This window comes from Zonotrichia albicollis, chromosome 3, assembly GCF_047830755.1.
Source record: "Zonotrichia albicollis isolate bZonAlb1 chromosome 3, bZonAlb1.hap1, whole genome shotgun sequence".
In the NCBI taxonomy this organism is placed as follows: domain Eukaryota; kingdom Metazoa; phylum Chordata; class Aves; order Passeriformes; family Passerellidae; genus Zonotrichia; species Zonotrichia albicollis.
In genome coordinates, this window is record NC_133821.1 from 71,139,785 (window position 1) to 71,167,450 (window position 27,666).

General features: G+C 40.1%; 1 protein-coding gene across 3 annotated transcripts in view; it reads left to right on the forward strand.

Annotated features, from left to right (window-relative positions):
- The first annotated feature begins 882 nt into the window (after positions 1-882).
- Positions 883-27,666, forward strand: part of ARHGAP18 (Rho GTPase activating protein 18) — a 94,572-nt gene continuing 67,788 nt past the window's right edge. Inside the window, exon 1 of one of the 3 annotated variants that reach the window (XM_014267554.3) lies at positions 883-1,210. In XM_014267554.3, coding sequence (XP_014123029.1) covers positions 1,167-1,210 — 44 coding nt within the window. In that variant the 5' untranslated portion in view covers positions 883-1,166. Of the gene's footprint in view, positions 1,211-26,464; positions 26,944-27,666 lie in introns of those variants that run through there. The other 2 variants (XM_074537830.1, XM_005487728.4) reach the window with 2 other exon arrangements.

Below are 27,666 nucleotides of genomic sequence, written 5' to 3' on the forward strand. Positions count from 1 at the left end.
CTGTTCAGTACCCAGAGTGGATGCACAAGAAGGGGAGAATAAGGCTGAAGGGACACTCTTAATTTGGAGTGCACCAGAAACTAAGTAATTAATATTCATATATTTGAAAACATGATCTGCTGTTCTAATCACTTGTTCTGTGATCATTTAGGTTGATCTTCACAGCAATAAAGATCCCAGAATTTTCTCCACAACCCAAATCAAACAGACGTAGAAATTACTTATATGTGGTTTATATGAGGGAGTCATCCACTGCAGAGATGAAATTTCAGAGATCCAAGATCTAGCAGTGCTTTAATAAGTAACATCAGTTTTTCACTACTCTTACGGTAACACCAATGATGCTTTATTGCTCCCAGCCTTAATTTGGCTGCCTTCTGCTTCAGTCTTTTCGGTTCTTACTTGTAGATTAAAGAACTATGGCAAATCCTCCCGAGTAAACACTAACACGCCATAATCAATCCGCCTCTCCTTCCTCGTCCTCTGCCGAGCTGCGTGGAGCTCAGACATCGGTTTCGTGCGGCGAGGCAGGTCGCCCAGGCCAGCCATCACCTCCCTTGCCCCTCGCTTAACTCTTCCCCAGTGAGCAGCGCTTGCGAGAGGCACCGTGCGGGGCTCAGCCGTGCCTCACGCTGGGACGGGACCGGCTTCATGCACGCCGCACCTCCCGGCCCGTGTTCCGCACGCTCCCCGTCCATCTGCCCCCGGTCACGGTGTCCCCGCCGCCGGCCGGCGCTGAGCGGAGCGGAGGGCAGCGGGCGGGGCCGTACCGACGGCGGGGACTCCCCGCTCTGCCCTGATGAAGATGAGCGGGGGTCGCAGCCCAGCCGCCCTCAGAGCCCGCCCCGCTCCCTGTCCCCGGGCAGGCCGTGAGGGCGAGGTGGATCGGGCTGTCCCGCGGGGGGGGCCCGGCCCCGCCTCTGCCGGGCGGGGCGGCCCGGGCCGAGTGTCCCTCGGCCGAGTGTCCGCAGCGGCCCCGCCGAGCGTCCGCAGCGCCGCGGGCAGGGCCGGGCACGGCCAGGGGCGAAGGCGCTGCCGCCCGAGGGGCCGAGAGCGGTGGAGCAGCAGCGAGGAGCCGCGGACGGAGGAGTCCCCGGGGAGCGGCTCCCTCCTCATCTCGTGTCCCTCCCGGCCCCGGGCAGCGGCGGGGAAGGTGACCAGGGAAGATGGTGACCGTGGTGACGAAGCTGGTGCACTACCTGCACCTGAGGTAAGGGCGGGCGAGCGCGGCCGCCGCGCTGCTCCTGCCGCCGGGCGCACACCCGGGGCGAGCGAGCGGCAGTGGCGGGGCTGTCACTGCGGCTGTCCCCCCGGCTGTCACTGCGACTGTCACTCTGGCTGTCACCCTGGCTGTCACCCCGGCTGGGAGCGTGTCCTGCCCCGGCCGGGCGCTCCCCGTCCGCTCCGCTCCGCTGCGTGTCTCGCTCTTCCCAGGCGCTCCCGGAGCGCATCTTGCGGCGCCGCAGGACAGGGAGGCGCGTTGGTGGAAAACGCCCGTTGCCGGTCTAAAGTCTGAAAGTCGGTGTCCCTGCCCCTTGCGTAGTGTAATTATCCTAGCATGGATTAGACAAATTGCGTATTTCGTATTTTTTTTTTTAAATAAGACTTCTGTCAGGGTGCCTTACTAAGCCTAGTATCATCTATTTCCCTAGTATCATCTATTCTAGTTTAGCCGGCAAATACAAATGTTTTTGCACTGGGTGGAGGGAAGGCAAAAATGTGCGCGCTCCTGGTGGTGTTCTGCTTGTGTTTTGTTGAATCACAGTTTCTGCCCTGTGTATGAGCACTTGAACGTGCATCAGGAGAGTTGATGGAAAACTTAAATAGCATGTATCAAGAATGGCAAGCATAAATTTGATTTCTGAACGTAATGGTATTTTAGTGAAGCATTTTCACATAAGGCTGCTCTGAGAGTTGATTTCATTACCTACATTTTTTCAAGTTAGCCATAGGAATGAGTGGAAAAAAGGGCAATCGATTGTACTGTAACTTTTTATTGCTATGATTTAAAACTTGAGTCCTATATTCCAATACCCGCAGTCTGTAGATACATTTTAAACAATTATTGAAATAACAATACTTCAACATTAATTGCATGACAGAAGTATGTAATATCACCAGTTTTGCCTGTTTTTTTGTCGCTGCTACTTGTTAAACTTATTCTGTAGATCTGACCAAAATCACAGCTCTAATTTTATAAATTTGTGTGCTCTTTTACTGTGTTACTTTGCAGGGCAAATAGAGAAGGAAGTCCAGAAGGAATAACCCCGTCCAATTCCTTACTCCTGCCTTACTTCTGTTGTTGTCTTCTAACAGGGATTATTTGTTTAAAGGAATATTCCTGCTGATTTTGAACCAGAGCTTCATGACTCTATTTGCTTTATAAACATCAGACTGAAAGAATCTCAGCCTCAAAGACTTTATAATATAAAGGGAATTAGGAAACAGCAATTAGTGCAGACAGCTGAATGAATGCAGCAAAGCAAAAAGTTATGTTCTGTATCCAGTGGCAGCCTGATCACTGTCAAGTATTTTGTAGATATCAGGAGAAAAGATGCAAAAAGGCTGACAAGTTCAATGAAGTTTAAGGATGCTCTTCTCCCACTGGATGAGCGTCATGGCATTGAGAAGGAGTGAAAAGCATATCTGAAAGTTTATCAAATGCCTGGTCAGTGCCCTGGCTGAAGGCAGAATTTAAGTAGTTTAGTACTGGGTGAAAGAAGTCAATAAAATAAGGAGAGATGTTAAGAAGTCAATAAATTGGCTTTTATAGGAGAAGCAGAGCTGTTGGAGATACGGCTGAAAAGGGATGCAGTAAATGCAACATTTGAAAGACTGAAGGTTATTAGTCCTAAATAAACGTGAGTATGGATTAATTTCCATTTGTCAGTGCTAAACAAGAGGATAGATACTTCACTGAGTATTGCTGGAGTGGTAAATAGTGGCAGTATCTGTCAGGATATAAATGAGCAAAAGGTGCTCCCTAAAACCCATTAGCAGCACAGGGAAGATTTGCACATTTGGTCATCTTTAGTGAGTCTGTAGGCTTAAAGTGTGGATTGATTTTTAGCAAGATCACATATTACTTTTTTTCCCCATTCATATCACAAAATCACGAGAGGTAGAGGATAGATGTTTCAGTCAATATCAGTCAGACATAAACAGGTATTATAATTAGGTATTAACAGGTACTTATTATTTGCCTCCTTCAGTAAGTGCCCAGCAATATAAAAATGAATGCAGAAAAGTAATGTAGAAATGAGTGCCTACATATGAAATTGTCTGACATATTCTGTGATTTCTGGTTAAATAATTTTAGTAGGCTTCTGGATAGCCACACCATAAAATTTATTTTACTACACTACTCATGAGAATGGAAGTAGTTGAAAACCAAATAACAGCAAGGAACCCAAAAACATTCACTGTCAGACTGAGTTAAGAATAGTAGGTTGCGGTGTGATGGCAAAAATGCTTCTCATCAGCATTATGCTTTTTTCTCACCCTAGGCAGAACTGCTAAGGATAAGTTGTAACTCCTGTATTCTGTGTAAATTCTTAACCATTGAGTCCCAGTCCATGAATTTAATTTTAGGGTTCTGCCACAGTTAAGTGAATAAATATTATGCTAATATATATTAGGAAAAATATATTTATATATTAAAAATTGTACTTCATAAATTTCTAAGAATAGAGTTCATTACAAGATTGGCCTATGATAATAAAATAGTGCACTGGGCAGCCCAGCAATTACTGTAATCAGATCCTTAGAGAATAGTAACTATGCCCTTAATTCAGGTCCTTCTGAGAAGTAGATAATTAATTCAAATCACTTTAAGAATTGCACAGTTAGCAGAAATGTGGACATCATGGGAACCTGTCTTTGAATTTGACACCTTGCAAAACTCGGGATCCTGAAGCTACAGGAGTAATATTAGGACCTTGGGCACTAAACAACTGTTCCACAAAGTCCCCTTTCTGAAAACCAGAAGTAAACACACAGAAATGCAATGCTCCTGATGGTAGAAGAAATCATGCAGCAGTACTTGCTCTTTTATATTTACCTCAGCTAATTAACCATCATGGTTCTGTACCATGTAAACCCCATTCTGCTGAGTCATAAACTTCTGATTAGTTTCAGTCAGACAAAAGGCAGTGTCACTGAATGGGAATGGATCAGCCAAGAAACTAATTGTAAAAATACTAAATTAGGTTCTCAGCCAGGCGAGATGCTTTCATATCAATATACTTCATGTAATTAGCTCTGTATAAGTAAAGATTGTGCACCAAGAGAGAGCAAAGTAGTGCACAAAAAAAAAAAAAAAAAAAGAAATGAGCAATGATTCTTGAGAACAGCAAACAAAGGAGATGGCAGCAGATAGAGCAGTTTGCAATGACAACACTAGGCAACACAAGCAAACTGAAGACAAAGATGTAGACTTATGAATGTAAGACATTCATGAGGAGAGTGAACATTCGATGCTACCAAGGAGATTTCCACAGTAAATTGTATTGTATAAATTCAAACTGAAGCATGGCCGGTATTGTTCATTTTAGGAGGTGTATATTCTTAAGCTACACATGTGGAAAAGCACTGTCCCAGGCTTGAAATACTACTTTGGAAGTTCAGGTTTTTGGTCAATGAATTATTAGTTTTCGCGACCTGTCTCTGAAAGTGGCCAAATGAAGTACAGTAAGATTTTTAGTTGAAGCAGCATAATAATAATACTATTTTGGAGCTGTCATAAGATCCTGCTTTTTTATATGAAATTTTTATATCTTTAAAAAGTTGTCAGCAAATAAAAGTCTTCTGCTGACACTGTCAGTTACATCTTACTTCATCCCTCTGATTCCAACAACTTAACACTCACTAAAAGATCTCACTTAGGTTGTGCAGCTTTGAAATGTACGTGAATCTGCTTCTTAAAAATGTGTGTTTTGGGTCTGCATGGTTTGAGATGTGGCGGATGGACTGAATCCTGCCTGAGCAATGTTCATAACTGGCCTGGCACATTTTTCCTAACTGAGCTTTGGTTCAAGAAGTTTGGACAAGAGACTGTACTGATGCCACTCCAAGACCTCAGTTTGTGGTAGGGCATGGTTATCTTGAGGAAGAAGCATCTTCCCTTACCCTCTCTCCTGAGAGGATGAAGCAGCAGAGGAAGGAACCCAGCTACCTTGTGCTTAGAGGTCCAGCAGAGGTTGAAGCTGCTGTTACAAAAACATACAGTCTGGACCTTGTGGTTCAGCATCCCTGGCTACCATACTAGGGGTTTTCCTGTGAAATTTTTAAGAAGTTTCATGTTTCTCTTAGAAACCTCTTAGGTTTCTGGGCTTGGTACTAGTGTGGCCATCTCTGGTGGTCAAGTAAAGGGCACAAAGGGTTCTGCTGAGTGGTGCAGGTGAGATTATAGAGCACAGGTATTATTTTATGGCTCCTTATGCTTGCAGTAGCATACTAATGGTCTGCATGGACCATTGGCTGGTCTTTTATTCTTACCAGCCCTTGCTCTCCTCTCAAGCCAGAGGCATACTTGTGAATGATTTTGCTTGATTTGTAAAATTATACATTAAAAAAAATTCATTTTGGGACAAACAGATCTAATGTTGTTGACTTCTGAAGTTCTTGAATTAATTTTCTTTTAGAAGCTTAATGTGTCCTTAACATAAGGTTTTTTTGATTTTTTTTGTACCCAATTTAGCCATTGTCTATTGTTCCTTATTCCCTGGTGTAGGAGCACAAGACATAAGGATTGGAAAGAACTTTCTATCTCTCAGAGTGCTACCTTGCAGATTATAAGAAAGCCGCTGTCTTTAATCCACTTCATAAACATGCCAAGCTTTTTTAAAGATTAGGCTGTTTGTCCTTCTTGATGGGTGTGCTGGAGCCATGCTCCTCTTGAAATTCAGAAATGTATTTCTAATTTTATACCTACAGTTGCCAGTGGAAATTTTCTACATTTCTTTCTTTTGTATTGACATTGCCCATGAAAGGAAATTGATTTTCCCACCCAAGATACATATGTTCATGAGTGCTCACAAACAGGAATTTTATTGTTGCTTTTTAGCTGCTCGTGCTGAGTAGACTCTTCTCTTTTCCATGTGATTGTCCACATTTCACCACATCTTTCTTGATTATGAGTGATTGGAAGCGACACTATAATTTTACTTAATGTGTGATCAATGTCTGTGATATTAAAAGTCTGCTCTCTGGCCTGATATAGCTAGATGTACACAAAACTGCCTATACCTTTTTATTCTGTACAACATTGTGTTTGATAGCTGCCTCATGATCGATTAGTATCTGTCATTTCAAGCTGATGAGCCTCCTGGCTTATAGTATAAAATGTAGTTACTAAGTCTATTAAATTCATGGACTTGTGCATGATTTTTTATTTTTTCAGTCCTTTCATTAAGCCATTTTTCCTGTATAATATCCTGGACTTTCTCTAAATTGATATCCTTAATTTTATAATATCAGTAAATTTCACATTCTTCTTTCTGTGCCAAAGTTATGAATGAAAATATCAAATGATAAGATCATTAGTTGGAGGGAACCCAGAGAAAGCTTGATAGGAAGACTCCTCCAGTTCATTGGTTTGTTTTTCAATGAAATGTATTGCTATCTCTTCTATAATGAGCCTTTCTCTCATTTACAAACTTGCACTGTTCCCACTGTCCCATTTGTTTAGCTCTGTATGTAGTTATAGTCCTTACGTGTTCCAGTATCAAATGCAATACTGAAGGATTAGGATATAGGATTTGTCTCCTGCAGCCCCTACTCCTTAACACATGTTATTTTAATATTAAAATCTGGTTTTATCTTGGTAAAGGTTAATAATGCCTTGTATTTTATCCCAGTTTTCTGTCTACCTTCGTGTCTCAAAATACGCTTTCCTTTGGAGCACTTAAAAAAGACTTACATACTGTCAAACTCAGAGTAACAGGTGTAAAGTTGCCAGTTTTTCAGTTTTTCTCTTTCTGAATTATATTTTTATGTTATGTTGACATTCCCTGGTAATATGGCATCAGTTGAGCTGATAGATTACTGTGATCACTTACTATTGAATTCTTAGGGAAATTATTTCAATATCTAGGACAGATGATTATCTGTTCTGCCAGCCTTAATTTTACCAAATCTTAAACACTTTGCTTCTTGCTTAAATACAATGTAGTGTTATCCACAGATTTTCAGGACTAGTCTGGCTTTTGCTGTCATTATCCTGACAGATTATTGAGTTGGGAAGTTTTGGGATGGCCATGCCAACATTATCTTTGATCTCAACTTCATTCTTACTGTGCAGCAACTTCATTGCCATTTAATTTCTCTTTTTCTCTGTACTGTCAAAGAATACTACACATAATTTAATTTATATTGTTAGGTGTCAAAACCTGTCATCTGTCAAAAGCCCGCTTGACTTTTAGCAATTTTTACTTTATCCCTAGATTTTTGACTTTGTGCTTTCTTGCCATCCCCTGCTGCTCCTCCCTCCCCCCTTCTTTCTTGTAGACCTTTTGCTCATACCTTATGAAGTGTTTAGATAAATCCATTTATTTTCTCAACTGAAGATGCTGCACGCTTGTCAGTGATCTTTATGGAGCTCCCAACCCTTTCCCTTCAAAAGATACTGAACATCTGAGAAACCTGTGGTGAGGCTGTGGAACAAAGAACTCAAGGTCTTTAGGCTTGGGAATCATCTGTTTGTAGGCATGAACTCTTATTTTTATTTAAAACTGACATGCAGAGGGAAAAGCATGCACTCAGCAAAAAGCTGTTAGTAACAACATGCTGTTTAAAGTTGTCAATTCAGCTCATTTTGACTAGAAAGGATTACTAAATGATTGTATTTCCAGCTCTGCAAAGAAGTCACCCTCTCCCATCTGCACTTTTGGCTCAAGAAAAGGGTATTTGTTCCTCTCTCCTTTGAAACAGCTTAAACCACTTTCTGACCAATCTCTGATAACTGACAAAAGAATTCTCAGAGTGAATGAAGAGTTTCAACCTGGCAGTTTCCCCTCAATTGAACTTAATTCCATCTTTGACTAAAGGCCATCACCGATGCTTTGTTATCGTTTAATTTCTCACCATTCTGCTCCATGGGATACCTCCTGGAACCCATACAAAGGCAGGAGGATTATCAGAGCCCAAGGAACATGTGCCCTGGCACACTCACCATTTCAGCTTCTCACTGATGAGAAAGCTTGCCAGCTGCAATAGAAAGGGACACACTTGTACTGTTTGGAGGTGGAAGAGGACCTTTGCCACCAGGGGAAGGATGGTTGGCAGATATCTTCCAGACAGCATCTCCTTCTCCTCTCTCTGATACTACCTGGCAAATCAGGCATGGCCTTGGGTGGGCAGCCCACATGGTGGCTTTTCCAGCACTGGAAAGGAGATGGCTGCAGTAACTGTGAGTTTGTTTTCCTCATTCTCTTAGGGAGTACAACAGTATGTGTGGCATACACACAGACCTTCATTCCCTCACTATTCCTGCTCAGATGCTTATTCCTTCAATGCTTCCTCACATACCATCTCAGCAAAACGGACTGCAGTAAGAATTGAAAAGCCGAATATTACCTTTTTTTCCTGTGAGATTGATCAATAGATCAATGGATATTTGATTTCTATCATGTAATAAGTTTTTATCAGCCCCATTCCTCCATTGTACTGTCAAAACTTCCTTCATAATCTCTGTATTAAAAAAAAAGCAGCCAGTGTGGCTGTCAGAGTCCATCAACTTGGAGCAAGGATTCCATTACTTCAATAATTTTTCTTTCTGTACCATAAAGATCAAAATAAGAAACAGTGCTGTATGAAGTAAGATTTGAGGTGTCAGAGATTTAATGCAGGAACAGTGAAAATTAATAGAAAGTCAGCTCAAGAAAATGACATAGACAAGCACATTTTACTTACTAGAAGCCAGCAACCCAGAAAAAGCTCTTGGGCACTGTGTCCCACTGAGCTGCAGAAATTTGAATAGTTATCTGATAGAGGAATTAGGAATCCAGACATTTTCTGGATTTACTGATATGTAAGTCAAGCAATGTCATGGCAAGAACTTGGTGACTTTGAGAAAAAACAGTATATAGTTGTATTTGTAAAAAAAAAATTTCCTAGGGAGCATAATAACAAATAGTGACAGCAAAGAAATGCATGCCAATGCCATTAAAAAAGTCCACCTAAGTTGAAAAGCAAAATACAAATAAAAACAAAACAAGGGTCAAGAATGCCATTTGGAGGCAAACTCAACACAAAGATGTCTAGCAGAAAGGAAGCAGTCGTAGATAATTCAATAAATTTAATGTTTTTAAGAACAGAAATGCTAATGCTTCATGTCTGCTGAAAAATAGGCTTAAAGTCAAGACAAATATAATTTATGGAGCTAAAAATTCTCTTTATTTCTTCCTTGCATTCTTGGACAAAGATATTTTTCCTTATTGTATTTGATTCTGCTCTCAGAGTTGGAATGTCTGTAGGTAGTGAAGTGGTCACTCTCCTCATACTCATGGCAAGGGCATGCATTGACATTGTGGACTTCATCATAATTTCTGAGGCAAAATCAAATGGCCTAGGGATTTACACAAAGTAATGAGAGCCAGACCTACATTCCCTTGTTTACAGGTATCTTTACCTTCATTTCCTTTCTCCAGAATTGACATTTCCTCTAGCAAAAATGAGAGAATCCCTGCCCCTCTCTACGGGTGCAAGCCAGCCCCCACATTCCAATCTATGATGCTATCCAATTTTTAAAGTTTTCTCCAAACCCCAGGTTTGGAGCAAAGGGTGAGTGCAAGAGGAGAACTGATCTATAATGTATGTTTCCTGTAGGGAATTTTAATTCTGTGAAAAGAATTTAGGTCCTGTCTGTTCTTCCCAGCAGAGAAACATATGGCCCTGCATTTGGTGGCCAGCACTAGCAACAGATTAACATCTCCCATAAATGCCACATTTTGCTATTATGACAGTAAATGCTATTATACCTGGGCATAATGAGACAAGAGATTTCATAGCTTTTCACAGAAAAGCACATATTCTCTACAAATTAGGGACATGGTATTGATTTTTAATTACATATATAAGATAGAATGGTTTATATCTCCAATAATCTTTAAAGGCTGCCATCTGCCTCTAGACAAACTTAAGAAGGAAACCTAATTTGGATAAAAACCTGCTTGGATAGTTAATTCAGTTAAGGGATCAATTTCTAATAAAACTGAAGGATTGGGCTGTGTGATAATCCTTTGAACTACCTGCAGCAGCAAATTTGTCCTTAGCTTTTCTTTCCCACAGTGCCACACTGGCTCTCAGCTTTCTAGTAAATGAGGTAAAGGTGATTTACCCAGTAAGGTATATAAAAACTGACTGAAACAAAATTGAAAGAATTTTAAAATTACTGCTGTTGTAATATTAATAAGAGTAGTAAAACTAATCAAAATTTAGATGATAATAATAAAAGAACTTTAAAATATGTAGTAGTAATATGAGGTAAGTAGATTTTTTTAAGATTTATTTAAAAGTAAGAATGGGATCAACAAAGACCTTCATTGTTATGGGACAGACAGACATGAAATGAGGACAGAACAGAGTTGTTAAAGTAAATATCACTTTGAAATGTCTTAGTCTTTCAGAACTGTGTTTCTGCTCCTAAACAAAAGCAGTTTCCATGCAATGAACTCCCTGGTATTTACTGACTCCCCCTGCACTCTGTGCCCTTAGCAATTTCCCTTGAACTCTTTTACATGGCAGAGTATAATGTCCAGATCAATTTGATAAGTAGGAAATCATAATGAGCTGTTTATGATAGATTTAAGTGCAGTAAAGGATGCTATGTTTTCTTTCAAGGTGTCTTTAGAGCTAACATAGAGACACCATTTTAGTGTTCTGTGCTTCATGGTGTTGTCCATTTACTGGCTTACATCAGATTTGTAAATCCTTCATGACATTTTTATTAAAGGAAATATTACTTCATCTACTGTGCTGCTAACAGCAGCATTTAGTTTCCCTAGGTAAGTGAGAAGTTCAGAGCAGTGTCAGAGCTTAGCTACATTAGCCATTTGTGGTGAAAGAAAAGCCTCTATTAATGCTTATGCACTAGAATTAAGATGACTTGAATGCTTTAATCCTTCCTGTTCAGCTATTGGCATCATGCTGCCATCTGACAACAGCTGTTTCCTTCTTAATCTGATGGAAAAAAATGGTGGTAGATTGTTACTTGCACCATTACAAGCTCAGTCATTCCATTTTATGTTTTAGTAAATATGAACAGCATTTCATAATAAAGCCTGGTTTAACCCTCTTTAATGTATCCATGTGTTACATATAGTATAGTCTTGTTTATTTTTGCTTCAGTAAGTACCCAAAGAGCTGACAGACATTGTTCTGCACCAGCATTTTACTTTCAGTTCTGTAGTTGGGAACTGCGGGATCCAAAACTTGTCATGAGGAAAAAACCCAGGCATTTGGGGCACGTAAGAAAAATGAGTAAGCACTGCATGTCATGACACTCTGTAATCACCACTCTTGGCAGAAGGCCAAGCATGGAGTTCACAGAGGCTTTTGAAGCTACTGGAGCTGGAGAGTCCTGCCTTGGAGCTGGATATCAGGCTGACATCTCTACATTTCCTTACAGCTGCTACTTTCAAGACACAAAAATACATTTGCCTCTCCTATTCCCTGAGCTTCAAATTGTGGGGGTACTTGGGTGAATCTTGGAGTTCCAAAACTCATCCGTGAGAATCAGATTTGAGCACTTCTGCATCACAGTCCCATCATAGGTGCTGGTTTGACTGACAGCTACTGGTATGCCCACATATATTGAATACATTTGGTATTGGAGATAAAAGCTTGCTAAATGACAAAGTATTCCTTGAAAGCAGAAGGCTGAGCTGTTTTTTTTAAACACAAAAAACTCGTTTTGAGCTGGTGATACACAGAGTAGTGACCACTGTTGGTTGCGAAGCTGGAGAATTTAACTGAAGATCCTGTCCCTTATGTGTGTTTTCTGAGTTTAGCTTGGGAACACAATGAAATTCAGACATGGATAAAGGGGAGGAGAAAAAAGGTCGCATTAAATATGAGATAAAATTAGGCAAATAACTCTCTACCATTCAAAATTATGAACTTTATTTTAATTTCAGGCGAAATCCTTTGGATAGGAAACATAGATGTCAATATTTACAAGAACAATGGAAGCTACAGAAGACAGCTGGTTTGCACCCACCATTACCCAGCACTGTGTGTACGTGTGCTGTAGATCACCCCAAGGGTACAAATCTCTCTGATACACAGGAAAGGGGGAAAGGATTATGTGATTGTCGGATTAGGAACTATTTTTCTCTGATCCAGACAGTTATTGTGAACAATTCTAATTATTGGTGGCAGAAATACTCAGAGTAATCTCAGAACTTCCAGCAGCAGAAATCGCAGCTTCTGGAGAAAATGGACTTTGGTTCAAAGTCTCCTAAAATTCACCTTCTCTAGCCCAGTAGCTGTTGAAAGAAAGGTGGTGTCTGTTTTGCAAAACACAAAATATTGTGACTAGCAGGGTAGAAAGGAAAAATGGTCCTGCTCTTCTGTCTACTCTTCCTGTCAGATATGCACTCTGAGAAACAAAGTTCCTTAATGTTTGCAGTTGGTGGTTCCTCAGGCTGGAACACCCACCCCGTGAACTGGCTGCACAGAGAATGAACTTCTCACTCCTTTCTCTGGAATTGGTGCAACTATTAATTTGTAATTCAGAGGATCTTTGAACCTACTCTTGTATTAGCTAAGAACCATGCTGAGATTGTTAACTTAGCAAATCACTTGATTCTGCAGTTCTCCTTTGTATTAGCTGCTTCCAGTAATGAGACTTTGCATGCAAATACAAATAGTTGGAGCAAAATGAAAAACTCTAAGCCCTAATAGATAAAATTAAATATTGCAAGTATTTTCATGATACTGCAGAATGTATGAATAATGATCAAGTGTTCAGGAATGAAATGGAAGGAAACAAAATATGGAATCCTCTGCTAATATTAAAGATCTGCTATGTAAATTGTATTTAATGCCATCTTCAAAGAGATGAGTTCTTGGGAGTATTCTCAAGGGAATTTGTTTTATTTGCTCCATCTACCTTGGTTTAATCTGAAGTAAATAAAGTTTATTTAAAATACGTTCTTAGTTTTCAGTCCTACTGACTCAAACATAACACCAAAACCAATCAGCATCAGTATGAGCTGGATTATGAGCTCTAAAATGCCTCCAAATGTAATTTTTTGAAGGACGTGGATTGATAATATATACTGACATTTTACAGATTTCTGTGAGAACAGATTTTTTTAAGGAAGTTTTCTAATCCAGATGTGTTCTAAATATTTTTACTTTTAGCCATAGCAAAATGCATTTGACAGTTTTAATTCATTATCTTAAAATACTACTTAGAAATTCAGATTGATGCAGATGTCTTTCTCTTTGTCCACTGACATTTTTGATATTTACATTTCCAATCAGGGCGTAAGCACAACAGTTTCGCTGACTAAAGTGCACTGTTAAAATTTAAATGCATGTTTATTTTGTGAATACATAATTCACTGAATTAAGATAACACTGAACATCCACTATGAGCAGGGAACATGGCTTGCAATTTAAAAGGGGCCTGTGTTCTGCAGATAAGTACACTGTCAGTGTTAGTCTGTGTTTAAAATGTTTCAGCTACAGGGGTTAGAGTTGAAGAATGGCTTCATTTCTGCAAAGCTGGAGCAGGCTTCACAAGATCCACGATTGGGAATGAGTTCCTGAGAACTGCTTGTGACAACTGCATGTTAAATGTGATCCAGGTTTCCTTGAAAGGTGATGGTTTTAAACCTAATCAGGAAGTTGTATCCTCAGAAAGTTCAATAAATTCAATCATAAATTAAATAGGATATGTTACTTTAAAAAAAAGAAGTATAATAAAGATATTTTTTCTAGTGTCTTATAGTGAATAATAATTTCTATTTTTTGTCATTCACATGCATTTACATTACTCTCATTGTAGCAATTAACAAGAATTATTTTAAATTCTGGCCTATTTGAACATAAAAGTAGCTCTCCTGGTTTGGACAGAAAGTCCATCTCCCTGGCATCCTACTTATTTAAAAGACACCCATAAAAGAGTTTTAAGGAAGGGGCAATATTCCCAATGCTCTCACCAGCTTGCAGCCATATGCTGCCAGGCAATTCCTGAGCCAGATGTTCTTTCTGTGTGTTTAGCAATAGTCCATGGATAAATCTTCCACAAGCATGTCTGGTCTTGCCGAGAACTCGTGTAAGCTTTCAGCTTCAGCAGCATCCTGCAGCCAGCAATACCACTGTGCAATGACACATGATGTGGAATGCCACCCCCTCCACTTTGTTTTGAGTCAGTTTCTTCATTGTAATTATTGTCAATTCCCCTTAGTGCTGCTGCTGGGAGAGACAGTGAATGATCCATTGATACAACTCCTTTTTTCTCCCTTGAGGTTTGGGTCTCAGTAATTTAGTTCCCTGTGTTTACTTGTAGACCACCTTCTCTGCCCTCTGTAAATGTTTGGTGGCTTTTAAAAATTGATCCTCTAATTACAGTAGCCTGCAGTCAAATCACTAGGATTGCTTGTTTTATGAGCCAGGTATATTCAACTAAATCCTGAATTAGAAATGGTATTTAATATAGTTTAAATCTGAATGTTGTTTAAACATAAACACAGCTTCCATTATATTGTGTTTGGATGTTTGGCAAAATCAACCTCTTAACAGAAAACTTGATCTGACTGTACAATTTAGGCCAATACTTATTTTATTATTAATGTACATTGTTTGCTTCTGTAAGAATACGTTATGCCAGAAGAGTTTGCCATGTTAAAAGTCTTTCTGATATACATCAAGCATAGTATAGTAAATGCTACTGGGAGATTAGTAAATATATTCCCAGTATTCTTCTGTACTTTGCAGTATATCTATAACTTAGAAATGGTACTTAATCATCTATCCAAACACTTCTGCTTTCAGGCCCTAAATGTGAATAATACAAAATCCAGTACACGTAGTGGGTCCTTGCAAAGCAACTGTGATGGAGCTTTATTTAAAATTTTGTTCATGCTTTTCATTAAAGTACTTATCTGCAGCCAAGAGAATAGGAAATTAGGTTGACTAAAATAGCTACAATAGTCTAAACTGAATAGTTAAAAGTAGGGAATTCTACTGATTAAAACAGGGTACTTGAAAAATGGCAACATCCTAAAGTTATAACTATTTCACAGCTTGTTGGTAGCTAAAACATTATGTACCTGCTTCAGGGAGAAAAAACAACATTTCAGTTTTGCCCATGTGAATAGTATATTAGGCAGCACTTAAGACATTTTAAACTATTATGGTTATATATTGTAATATATATTTCTCCATAATGTTGCAGCACACATTATACATTGGGCTGAGTCCATGTAAACATATCTTTCTGTGATTTCTGTAATGAAATGCACTTTGGATAGATAATAACCTGATGCTTCCACAAATAGATAACTCTGAAACTGGGGCTAGGAAAAAGCAAAATATTCAGTTTGAAAACTGCTCCTATGAGCATCTGCTCTTAGAGTAGCAATAACCTTTTATACCAATTCTGTCTTAATTTTTAGTGATGATCCAAAGCAACTAAAGGGAAAAAAACCAGGCTAAGGAAAAAAATAAAAAAAGAATTATTTTGGTGGGCATGCAGCTTTTTTCCCCTTAACTGTTCATTCATGGCCAGGATCCCCAAAATCATCAGAGAGATGTGGTGTTTGTGCTGTTGCTTTGATAAAACTAAAACTAAGATATCTACAGACTAATTTTTCTAATTTTTGGAAGTGCTTTTTGGGCTTTTGTGCTCTTGAAAACCAGTCTATTTCAGTGAGAAATGTGGATTTTTAGAAATAATAGTTATACTAGGAAAAGCCCTACTGTGGTCGCAATAGGAAAGCACTTTACACTACCACAGCCACCTAAATACCTGAACAGGTATTAAAGGTTACAAGTACTCTTATACTGATGAAATTTATCAACACTAGTATGTTTTCTCTGTACCCATTCTGGAAGAGTCTAGCTGGCCAAATTAAAGTGTAGAAGGCCGTAGTGATAAAGCTTCCATTCCAAAATTCTCCTAATTCCTTTGGGATGTGCACAAAACATGGGTGCTGTTGACAAGTGCCCAGCCTGAACTGTAAATATTTTTCTGAATATGAAAGGGAGAGGGAACTGACACCAGGTAATCCCATCATTTTGGTGGGAGCTGTGCAGGGAATAATTGTACACAAATTCTTGTGGAATTTCACACTGCTGTTTCATTCTCCTGTCTGTTCTGGGATTTTTTACCTGAAAGAAAGAGTGCTCTAATTTTTTGCCATAGTGCTATTTCCTAAAAGACCTCTCTGGTATTAAGAATGATGTTGAAAAAATCAGAAAGTGATCTAAGCAAAAAATGTAAAAAGAAAGCAGAATGAGGGAATAGGAATAGGTTGTCCTATAATTATCCCCCAATGAACAACAACCCCAACAAGCAAACAAACCACAAGGAAAAAGCAATTTAAATACTTAAAACTGAGAATCTTTTATGAATCCAAAACGCAGACAGCAAACAATTCACTCATGGATCTATTTATTTGTTTCTCAGAAGAGAATTTACAAGCCCAGAGCCAGGCTGGTGGATCATCCAGTTCAGGCAGCACTGGGCCAGGGGCCTGAAGGCTTGGTAGCAGCTACCGTGGTGCCCATGTCTCCTGCATCACCTCAGAGATGAGTGTAAAGGAGCCCAAGTGCTGCAGCAGGGGCTGAACTCACAGGACAGGAACTAGGGCTGAAATATTAGTCCAGGAAAATCAGAAGAGGCTTAGCCTCTGACTTTGGGGGGGGTCATCATTTTGCTTCATGTGCTCTGGCAGCAGAAAAACTTCAGTATTCTGCTGCCCTGTTATTTATAACCTCATTTCCCAAGTCTTGTTTAGCCTTTGATGAAGTAAGGCTACCTTCTTCACAAACACTGATGATCTCAGCTATGGAATGATAAATTCTTATTCTACAATGCAGGCATTTACCTTATAATGTATCCATTTGGCTTTTGTCTATTCATCAATCCTTATCATCCATTGCCTTAAGAAGAGAATGTCGAACAATCTATGGCACTCCTATTAAACAATTATAAAATTTGGAGCGCTGGTCATTATATATCTGCATATATGGGGAATGAGGGAGAAAAAAACATATTTGTGTAATAGTTGAAGTTTTCTTGTTTGTGGCCTGTGTGCTGGTTTTGCCATGCTTCTGGTTTGTCCTTCACCTTGCAGCTTGGGAAAAGCAAAACGCAAACAGGATTTTCATATGAGTACTACTTGATTGTTCCTAACCTGTTCCTGTTAGCTCAGCTAACAGAAATGTGATTTTATTATATTTATCAATAACACTTATAATTCTGAGAAAATTGTAGAGACTTCTGGAGTGGAGGTACTTATGTATAGCTGAAGCTTTTGTACATCAGCCAGCAGGTGATGAAAAATCCTACAGATTATTATCCCCTTGTACTTCTGTAAGATGTTCCAAAACATAGGTAAAATAATTAGGTTCTAAATCCCCTCAAGAACAGAAGAACTCATGGTATTACATCTTATTTGTAATATTTTTCACCAAATTTTGTTGTTATTCACGCTTACATACAAGGTGAGTCCTCTTCTCAATGAAAATTTGTGAAATACTCAAATTACTCTAAGTGCTCACTTCTTGTATTTCAGTTTTAAAGATGGTAGAAAAGGTGCTTGGAAAAAGTGGTGAAACCAGAAGTTTATGCAGCTGATTTATTATACTGGGAGTGTTAAACTGCATAATTTCTGATAAAGAGATGCTAGCCTGGCTGGAAATTATGTGGTCCTTTAAAAATGTTACTTTTCATTAACACAAAATGCAATCCTCATCTCTGTGCTTCTGCCCGTCTCTCATTCACAGTATATAAAGTAGCACAGCACTGTCTTAATGGTCAGGAAAGAATAGAAAAGAGATGATGATGACTCTTAGATATTTTAAGTAATTTCCCCCATGATAAGAGATTGATGGGGTCATCTAAATTCTGAGATGGAAATATTACTGACCAGATTATGGTGCCTTCTGCCAATTTGTTTTTATATTTAGTAAAAAATACTCTGCTCAAAGGAGGTGGTTGTCCCGCTCTGCTCTGCACTGGTGAGGCCTCATCTTGAACACTGTGTATAGTTTTGGGCACCACAATATAAAAAAAAGATCTTAAGCTATTAGAGAGCATCCAAAGGAGAGCCATGAGGATGGTGAGGGAAAGCTGTATGAGGAAGGCTGAGGTCACTTGGTCCGTTCAGCCTGGAGAAAAGGAGACTGAGGGAAGACCTCATTGTAATCTGCAGCATCTTCATGAGGGGAAGAGGAGGGGCAGGCACTGTCGTGGTCAGTGACAGGACCTGAGAGAATGGCCTGAAGATGAATCAGCAAAGGGTAAGGTTAGGTATCAGGAAAGGTTTTTCACCCAGAGTGTGTTTGAGCACTGAACAGGCTCTCCAGGGAAAGGGGAACATAGTGTATAAGGGAGAGTGTTGCCTGATTCTGGGAACTGCTTTCTGTCCCTGAGAGAAATGCATTCTTCCACTGATGCAAGTTAGTAGCACTGCTCCCATTGATTTTTCAAGTGCCAAGATGAAATCAAGGGCAGCCAAGAGCTGCAGATGGTCTTTCTAATCAAAGACCCAACACCAATGCAGCTGTACGTTGTTAGTGCTCACTCTGACCCCAGTTCCCTATGGCAGCCATATGGCTTGGAACCATTCCCTGCTACTCTTCCCTCTTGCAGGACACACGTGTGTATCCTGCTCTGCACACCAGCCCCACTTCCCGGGACAGTTTTGTCTCATTCACTGCTGTTCTGATTTTGCTTGTGACTCTATTATCCCAGTGAATCTATAATTATCTTTGTTAGATTAAAATTTCAGGAGACTTGGTCATAGATGTCTCCATAATATTTATATTTACATATATGTAAATTTGCATATCTTTCCACATATGCATCCTCATTGAAAAGTTACTTCAGCTTCCCTCTTTTTTTTTCTTATTTGGACATATGGTGAACAGTATTGTACATAGTGTGAGTTATTAAATAGTAAGATACTACAGTAAATCAAAGTAAATCTAACCACTATAACATAAATACAGTTTTTTGGGGGTGAATATCTTCCAAGTGAACTGCAAATGTTATGTTTTTCCTGCAGAAACTACACTGTAATATCTTGATGTAGGCAAATGTTCAAGTTTAGCCTTCTGTAATTCCAGCAATTGCTTCCAAAATACACAGCAGTGGTAGTATATTCTTGCCTTGTAATTTTGCAGCTCTGTCTGAACCTTGCTCTAAAAACCTATCACAATTTCTTTGCAATCAAAGATGAGCAAATTAGTGCAAATTTATTAAATCTAGTCACTTGTTTCTGTAACAACTGTACCCTTAGAGGACTGATGCCCTGAAGGCTACAGATTTGACACTTTGTTTAAAATTATTTGTGACTTGCATGTGTGGCTATGCATCAGCCTAGAGATAATAATGAACTTTACAGTTATTGCTTGGTACATGGTTCTACCGGATAGGTGTAATAGTGCTGTGAGTTTTTATTGGTGTATGACTGGTATTTTTTTAGCTTTCTAACTGGCTTTCAGCCAAAAAGAAACAAAACCTCAAATATTAATTTATTGTACAAATTTTTGCACAGGTATTCATGCTAATTTTAATTTTAGTTGTTATTCATCAGAGTTACTTTTGAATACCTATGAAGAGTAAATAAAATGCATCAGAAGGACTACCATAAAGAATGTTTTTTCTTGCAGCTTACATTTGTAAATTTTTTGGCTCAAAATTTGTCCAATCCTTGTTACAATAATGTTTCCAATCCCAAATATCATATACTTACATTCATTTAAAAAAAAATTGCAAGTGCTAAATGTCATTGTCAGAGCTATTTGCATAAAAGATGTCAAAAAAGTTGTTTGTATGAAATGCATGAAACCTCATTAAATAGATAAGACAAGCAAGAATGTGAGAACTTCCATTCCTTCTTTCTGATTTGTCTGTGATATTTGCAGACATGGTTTTAAAAGATATTGTCTCATTAAGATGGTATATCTTGAACTGTAGTCAGGACCTGACATGTGGTTAAAGTATGGTGGCCTTCTTTTGGATCTAGTATTTCTGGTAAATGCTGTTCTGAGTTGATATGAACCATTTTAAAAATCCATATTGAATTCAGAAGATTTTTTCCATTCAAAATAGCAAAAATAAGACTGACATTTTGAAATATTCTGTATTAAGAATGGCTGGATTTGATTGCAGTGTAAAATGTGGGAGAAAGAAACACTTTTCAAATATTTGTTTGGGATGAAAGAAGATGATGCAAAATGAATATTTTTGTCAGTAAGAAAGAACTAAGAATATTTTGCATTGTGTTAACTTTAAGTTTTGCTGGGTATTCTTCAACCCTTAAAGACAAGTGGTTTTCTTTCTCAGAGCCCATGACTCATACAATTGTTCCTTTCTTTGTTCTGAAGCATTTTTCCTCAGTGCATAATGACATTTCTGGATAGCTCTGGCTTGCTCAGCTTAGGATTGTGTCACAATTTTCATGAGCTTTTCTGACTGACTAAACTCTCCTCCTTTGTGGCTGTTCTGTTTTATTTCACCAGATGTTTTTGTGCTACAACTTCAGCTGTGATCAAATCTGCAGGCAACAGCAAAATTAGAAGGGTAAGGAAGAGAAGAGCTCCCAGTCAATGTGCTGACTGACTTAGTTAACACGTGTGGGAGAGAGTATGGTTTCAACTTCCTAGCCAGATTCAGACTGAAAAAAACTGTCCCAAACCCTACTGAAGCCTGGACTAAGATGGGGGGTGGGGATGGTGACACAGAACCCGAACCCAAGCCATGGACACAGCCTGTCTGTAAAGTAACAAATCATATATTTATTTCCAAGTACGTTCTGTGCACTTGCTAGCACCCCCAATCTTTCTTGATGAAACTGTAGCTGATGAGTTCACCAGTTGTTACATCCCAAATACTGGATAGAGGGGTCTATTTCCTGACCTAAAGAAGAAGAGAGGAGGGGGTTGTTAGCTACTGGAGTCTTCTTCACTCCTGCCTCTTCAGAAGGTTTGGTGTTGGATGCAGTGTCCAAGAGAAGAGACAAACCCAGCATTTCTGTCCTTCATGACAGCAGCCTCTCATCAAGAGAGTAAATGCCCCCTTCCATTCAGAAGCATAGCACATTTCCCTGAGGAGACCTTTCAGAAGGAGTTTCCTCTGTGTGCTTGGATGTGCAAGCTAGTCAGCAGGTCTGCTCCAAGTGTATCAGACAGTGCATAATGTTCAGATCAGTCTCACCAATGTCAGAAGCAGCCATGTGAAAAGTTGATGCTTTCCACAATACTGTGCCTGTAATATAGTTACAGAAAGTATCTGTGATGTACAAGGTCCCAGTTGCTCTACAGAGTTCAGGGTGCTCATGGTCAAGAAAGATCAGTTCAAATTGAAACAGATGCAGAGTCAACAAGGAGTCAGGAGGATGGAAGATCTCCCTCTGAAAGAAAATCAAAAGTGTGTTTAACCAAGAAAAAAATCTTTTTTAAGGGTTATACAGCTGCCTTGTATAAATGCCAAACATGATTGAACAGAAAAATGAGATACCAGTCTCAAAACTTTTTTTTTTACCCATCTTTATTTCAATTTCATATGCTAGTAGAGTGTATCTGCCTCTGCAGTGAATCCATTCAGTGTGCACCACATTTAGGTAGTACTTTGGGAGAATTAAGAAGGGGCAAGGTGATTATATTTGGGAAATACAACCACCTGTTCATAATTAGTGACGTATGTGAAATCATTATTTATAAAATCAAAGTTGTGTCAGAAGTAGTTAAAGAAAAAGGGGTCATTCAGAGTTACTAATGAAAATCTTAGTCTCCAACACTCATGCTGACTTCCCCTTTCCCAAAGTGGCATGAAACACCAGTTATGGCATTTACTTTTCTCCAAAAGTCCTACACCTCATGTGGAGATTCTATAAAGTGCACTAGATTTATCATCTGTTTTCTATGCCTGTGGATGCAGAAACCCATGGCATTTTATCCCTATTAAATCATGCACCAAATGAAAGTAAATCTAGTGATGTAATGGGAAATAATTTTCTGCATTTTTTGGTACCTTTCAATGTAATTGAACATATGGTCAATACTCCTCATAAATAGCTAGATATTATTAGCCCTCTTATATGGATTCCCTGTTACAGGGAAAGGGAAGCAAGAATTGATATGAGGGCTTGTGCAAGGTCACACTACAAATAGATGTGGATAAATTACTTCCGTAGAAACAGATATACCTCTGTGGGTAAAATTCAGCAGCTGTCTGACCATGAGTAAAAACATAAGGCAGATGAGAACCTCAGCCACTCAATCCCTGCGCTGTGATTTACATAAGGTAAGCAGATGGGCAGCAACGGGCAAGATCTAAATTTCTCCAGAGAAAGCATTCAAGAAAAACCAGACAGGATAAAATAGAATAAATGTACGTGCTCATTGGTCTTCATATGGATAATCTCAAAAGCAGCACTGGTAGTTGTTACTGTTTCAGCTTTTGTGAAGTCATGGAATTAAAAATTACCGAGGCAGCCACCAGAGTGCACCAGATACATTTTAGAGCAACTCGCAAGAAAAGTGAACAACCTAAGAACTGTTACTCCCTTTTCTTCTTTTATTTTTGTTGTTATGTGAAACGAATCATCAGCTCTTTAAATATGCATGCAGAGGGCAGTGAGGAAGAAGGTGAAGACTCAGAAAGCCAGGAAAGCATCACTGCTTTCTGAGTACGCGTGTGACTTCATCCCCACCTTTGCCATTTGGGGATGTGTAAGATGATCTGAAACACCTCCTACATATCAGTACTGTACATTTTGAACTACTGACTACTCCACGCTGTGTATGCCATATGGTGCATGTTGTAACTGAATATTGCTTCTTCCATGTTTTGAAGGGCAACATAAAAACATTAAAGGTGAAGTTTACCAGACAGATGTGCACATCTGCATGTGACATACTCATGTGGTCAGTCTTTCTAGTCAGTGGAAATAAATGGACAATTTTGGCTCAGGATTTGTCTTTATGTGTTAAGGTGGAGGTCTAACATAGGACAGAGGATTTTACCCTCTAAAAGATAATTTCTTTCACGGACTTCTAATGGAATGTAAAATCAGTTATATAGCTCTAGGCATCAAGAGTTAAGTACACGTAATCTACATTTTTGTATTATTCCTAGCATTGATTATTAACAGCTGCAGAACACTCTTCACACATGTTGTTCTTTAGGTAGTGGAGCGCAGCAATACATGAAATGTGAAACACAGTAAGAGTTAGATTTCATCTTACAGTACACAAACAATGTTCCATTTAATGTATTTTCTGGCTTCTGGCTGGAACCCTGGAATAATGATTTGGATTATGGAAGTGCTGCCATTTTATTTCAATGTGAATTAGGTGAGTGAGCTGGTGAGACATTTTCTGCTCAGTTTAAAACCCATCGGAGCAAATGCTGGAATAGATAATAGAAGGGAAAGGTTGAAACTCCCCTGCATTAAAAATATGCTTTAAAATCCAGTTGTACTTCTACTTTAGCACTACAGTAGTTGTCAAAATGCTCTTGGACATGGGGATTTCTAGATCTCAGCAGGAACAAATCCATCTACTGCCAAGTCAGCCTGTGAATTTAAATTTGTCAGCTGACCTGTTACTATTTCCTCTAGCCAATTCTTCTCAGTGGGTTGCATTTTTATCTGCTGATAATTAACATATCATTAGGAACCAGAATGTGAAAAATCACTTAGCACATTTTTTAAAAGAATAATCATATATTTATACAAAATATGAAAAACAGTATGACGTATTTTTTATTTGGGAAAATTTTAAAAATGAAAATAAATAGCTTTGCAGTGAAGCATCAAAAGCACATGTTGAACACATGCCTATTCAAACCCTGTAAAGCAGTGATGAAGAATGGCAGTGCTGAGAAGTTCTCTTTTTAGCAGTTGTTTTGCAAAGAGACCACTAAGCATGAGAACCCTGCACGGTCTGCTTGGCTTTGGTGAGTGAGTATGATGAGTTTAAAGGCAGTGCTTAATCTAAATATTTAAACTCCTTCAAAGAGTCTTGGATTCTGTAGCAAGATAGACTGATTTGTAATGTCCTTTCTCAGTGATATCCTCCTTTTAGCACATAAACCTGTAAGACTCAAATGGTGCATTCTTACCTAGTTGATTATAGGGTTGTAGAACAGTTTGAGTTGGAAGTGACCTTAAAGATGATGTAATTCCAAACCTCCTGCCACCAACAGGGATGCCACTCACTGGATCATCCAATCTGGCCTTGAACACTTCCAGAGATGGAGCATCTACAAACTCTCTGCGCAACCTATTCACCACTCTCCGAGTAATGATTTTCTTCTTAACATCTAATCTAAACCTGCCTGCTGTCTCTCATTGTCCTTTGTCCTGTCTCTATCTGCCTATATAAAAAGTCCCTCTCCCTGTTTTTAAAAAGCTTCTTTAAGGTACTGAAAGGCCTCAATGAGGTCTCCCCAAAGCTTTCTCTTCTCAATGAACAACCTTACTTTCCAAATGAGTATGCCTGGACCTTATTAAGAACAAAAATATTAATGACTATTAATATATTAAAGGAATAATATTAAAGAAGTTAATGACTATTTAGTCAGAGTTAGGCAGAAGATATACCAGTGAGAGAGAGAGTAATGATATTTCTGTCAGTTTATAGCAATGATACATCTGTAGGTCAAAATCATCTGTCTGTGTGTAGTGTAACCTAGGAATCATTTAATCAAAGAAAATCTTGCTGGTGGGTTTGATCCTATCAAGCAGAGAAAAAAATGTGTCTAGAGTTAGCTGCTAAATTCACTTCTATGTTTGAAGTGCATCATAATAAAGACAGATGTGAGAAGGGAATCAATATCTCTTGGTGTTTTATCACTAATTTAATCCCTAGTCTCATTTTTTAATAGGACTTTTTTTTCTTTCTAACTCCTTTTCTCATTTTCCTTGTTACATGCTTATAAAAGCCTTCTTGAGCTTTCTTACTTCTTGCTGTCCAGTTGACTGTTACAAACTCATTCTGGGTTTCGCCTCTCTTAAACTCCCCCCCAGCCCAAACAAGGTCGGTTCTTCCCCTTCTCCATTTGCAGCAAGATTGTCTCTTGAGCAGCCCCTGGTGACACCACATTGACTACATCTTGTTTCTGCACTCTTCTTTTTCACATCGTCGCTGCAGCTTTGTTGTGGTGTGCTTTAATGATGATGCGTTTTAAGATGCTTATCAAAGAAAAAGCAGTTTACATTTTTGTTCTTATAGCACATAATAGATATATATCATTTGGGCAAAGGGCTTTGGAAAGCACTCATTAGACATGGAATTCTCTAAATCTTTTACTTTTCTTTCTATTTTATTTTAGTTATATTTTAAAGGAAGTTTTATAGCTAACTGTTTGGCATGCAACCAGTTAGCTGAAGCTTTAGACAAGGCCAGCTGTAAATACCAAGGACTCAAGAGGACAAACTGATCTTGCTCAAACATGACCAGTGTTTGCTTCTCTGCTGGGACCAACTTCACAGTGGCCGTAGGACAAGATTTCTGTGCTGCTCCTGCATGGCAGCTCTGCACTGCGGAACAGCTGCACAGAAAGCTGCGTGGTCCATCCACAACCTTGCATGCAGCGTTCCAATTTAGGTACAAGGTTAAAAGAGTGAAGGTTCAAAACTCGATGCCCACGCACTTCAGAATACCTCACAGAGCCCAGCACCAAGCTTTGCAGATTTTAACTGCAAGCAAAGCAGTTGCATGATTTGTTTGTTTTGAAAGGAAAAAAAGTAAACACAATGCAAATTACACTCATCTCAAGTGAAGCTGACCCATTCACTTGTAGAACAAACTGATAATAATTCAGACAAATCATATGCATATGTGAACGAGGGCACACATTAAAAATATAAATAGTGTATGTGCATTTACATGTTGCCATGGAAAAAACCAAACAGGTTTTGGGTGTTATGTTAGAGGTCTTGCCTACCAATTCAAAACTATTACCAAGGCAGTGAGTCCCATCTCATCAGAGCCTGAGCCAAGGCACAGAAAAGAATTTGCCCACCAAAAAGGCTGACTCAATGCAATCGTGGAGCTAATGTTGTCTTATTTAAGGCCCAGAAGGTCTGAGGCAACTCAGTCAGCAGTGTCCTTGCTTGACATTATCCCTTGTGATTTTTATTATGAGAGCCTGTTATTTAAAAAAAACCCCTTTTTTTAATGTGTGTATGAAAAGTTAAAGCAATCACCAGATACTCTTGCGATTCAGTGAAATAGATCATGTACAAAGTAAACGCTGAACACATTCTTTTATTTTTCTTATTGCCGCACACGGCAGCCTCGGGGCGCGGCAGTTCTCCCGCGGCAGCTGACCCGGGGCCGAAAGGGCAGCGACTCTTCTTTAATTGACGGATGTCTGAGCGACACCTTCACACCAACCGCAGCCTGCCCGGAGGACGCTGGTTCCCCACAGCCCGCGGCGTGAGGGAGCGCACAGAGCCGTGAGAGGGCCCGGCTCCCGCTCGCTCCCGCCGCCCTCTCCCGCGGGGTTCCCGGGCCGGGAGGAGGCGCACGGCCCCGCCGGGCCGGAGGAAGCGCTGCCGTCACCCGGCCCTGCCCCGCCGCGCTGCCGGCTGGAGGCTGGGCCGCGCCGGGCCGCAGCCGGGCCGCCCCGCTCCGCCTCGGTGTCTCCAGAAGGGATGCGGCGGCGAGCGCCATGAGCTGGCGGTCCGGCTCCCGCGCCGTGGTCCTCACCGCCTACCACCCCAGCAGCAGGGCCGGCGACGTCCCCGGCGGGTGAGTGGAGGCTCGGGCGGGCGGCGGGGAGGGCAGGAGGGCGCTGCCCGCGGCAGGTGCGCTCGGCGGGGGCGGCTCCGGCTGCCGCGCCGCGGAGGAGGAGCGCAGCCGGCTCAGCGCGAACCTGTTGCGCGGGAGAAGGTTTCTCCGGCCCCGGGGATAAAGGGTTTGTCCGGTTTTGCGCTGTCCCGCAGCTCCCAAAGGGTTTTTCCTTTGTTGGTTAGTTGGTTTGGGTTTTTTGTCACCCGTTTCTGTTGTAAGCTCCGCGCGTCGAGGAAACCCCAGGAGTTGTGCTGGTCTGCCGAGAGCCGAGTGCAAGCAGCGGCCGCCGGCTGTTGTTAAGGCGTTTGTATCCAAGAAAATCCCGTGGCCGCCCGGGTGCGTGGTCGGTGTTAAACCCGAGCTGTTCTGGCCGGAGCGGTTTAAGGCTCGGAGCCGGGAGGGTTTGCGGCTGTCCCGTGGCCTCGGCGCGCTGGACGTCAGTGGTTTGGGGATCTGGGTGTCCGTGGGACGCTGTGCGTAGATTTTCCTATAATCTACTTGTGGTTTATTTACTACTTTGTATCTTTGTAACTTGCTTTTTTTTTTAATTTTAAAAAAATTAATGTGATAAACGGGACGGAGGTGTAGGTAATAATGAGACAAACTTTTAAAAGCATTTGTCATTGAAACTGATAACGGGCAAGAAGCCGGTTTCGCATACACGAGGGCTGAGGACCTACT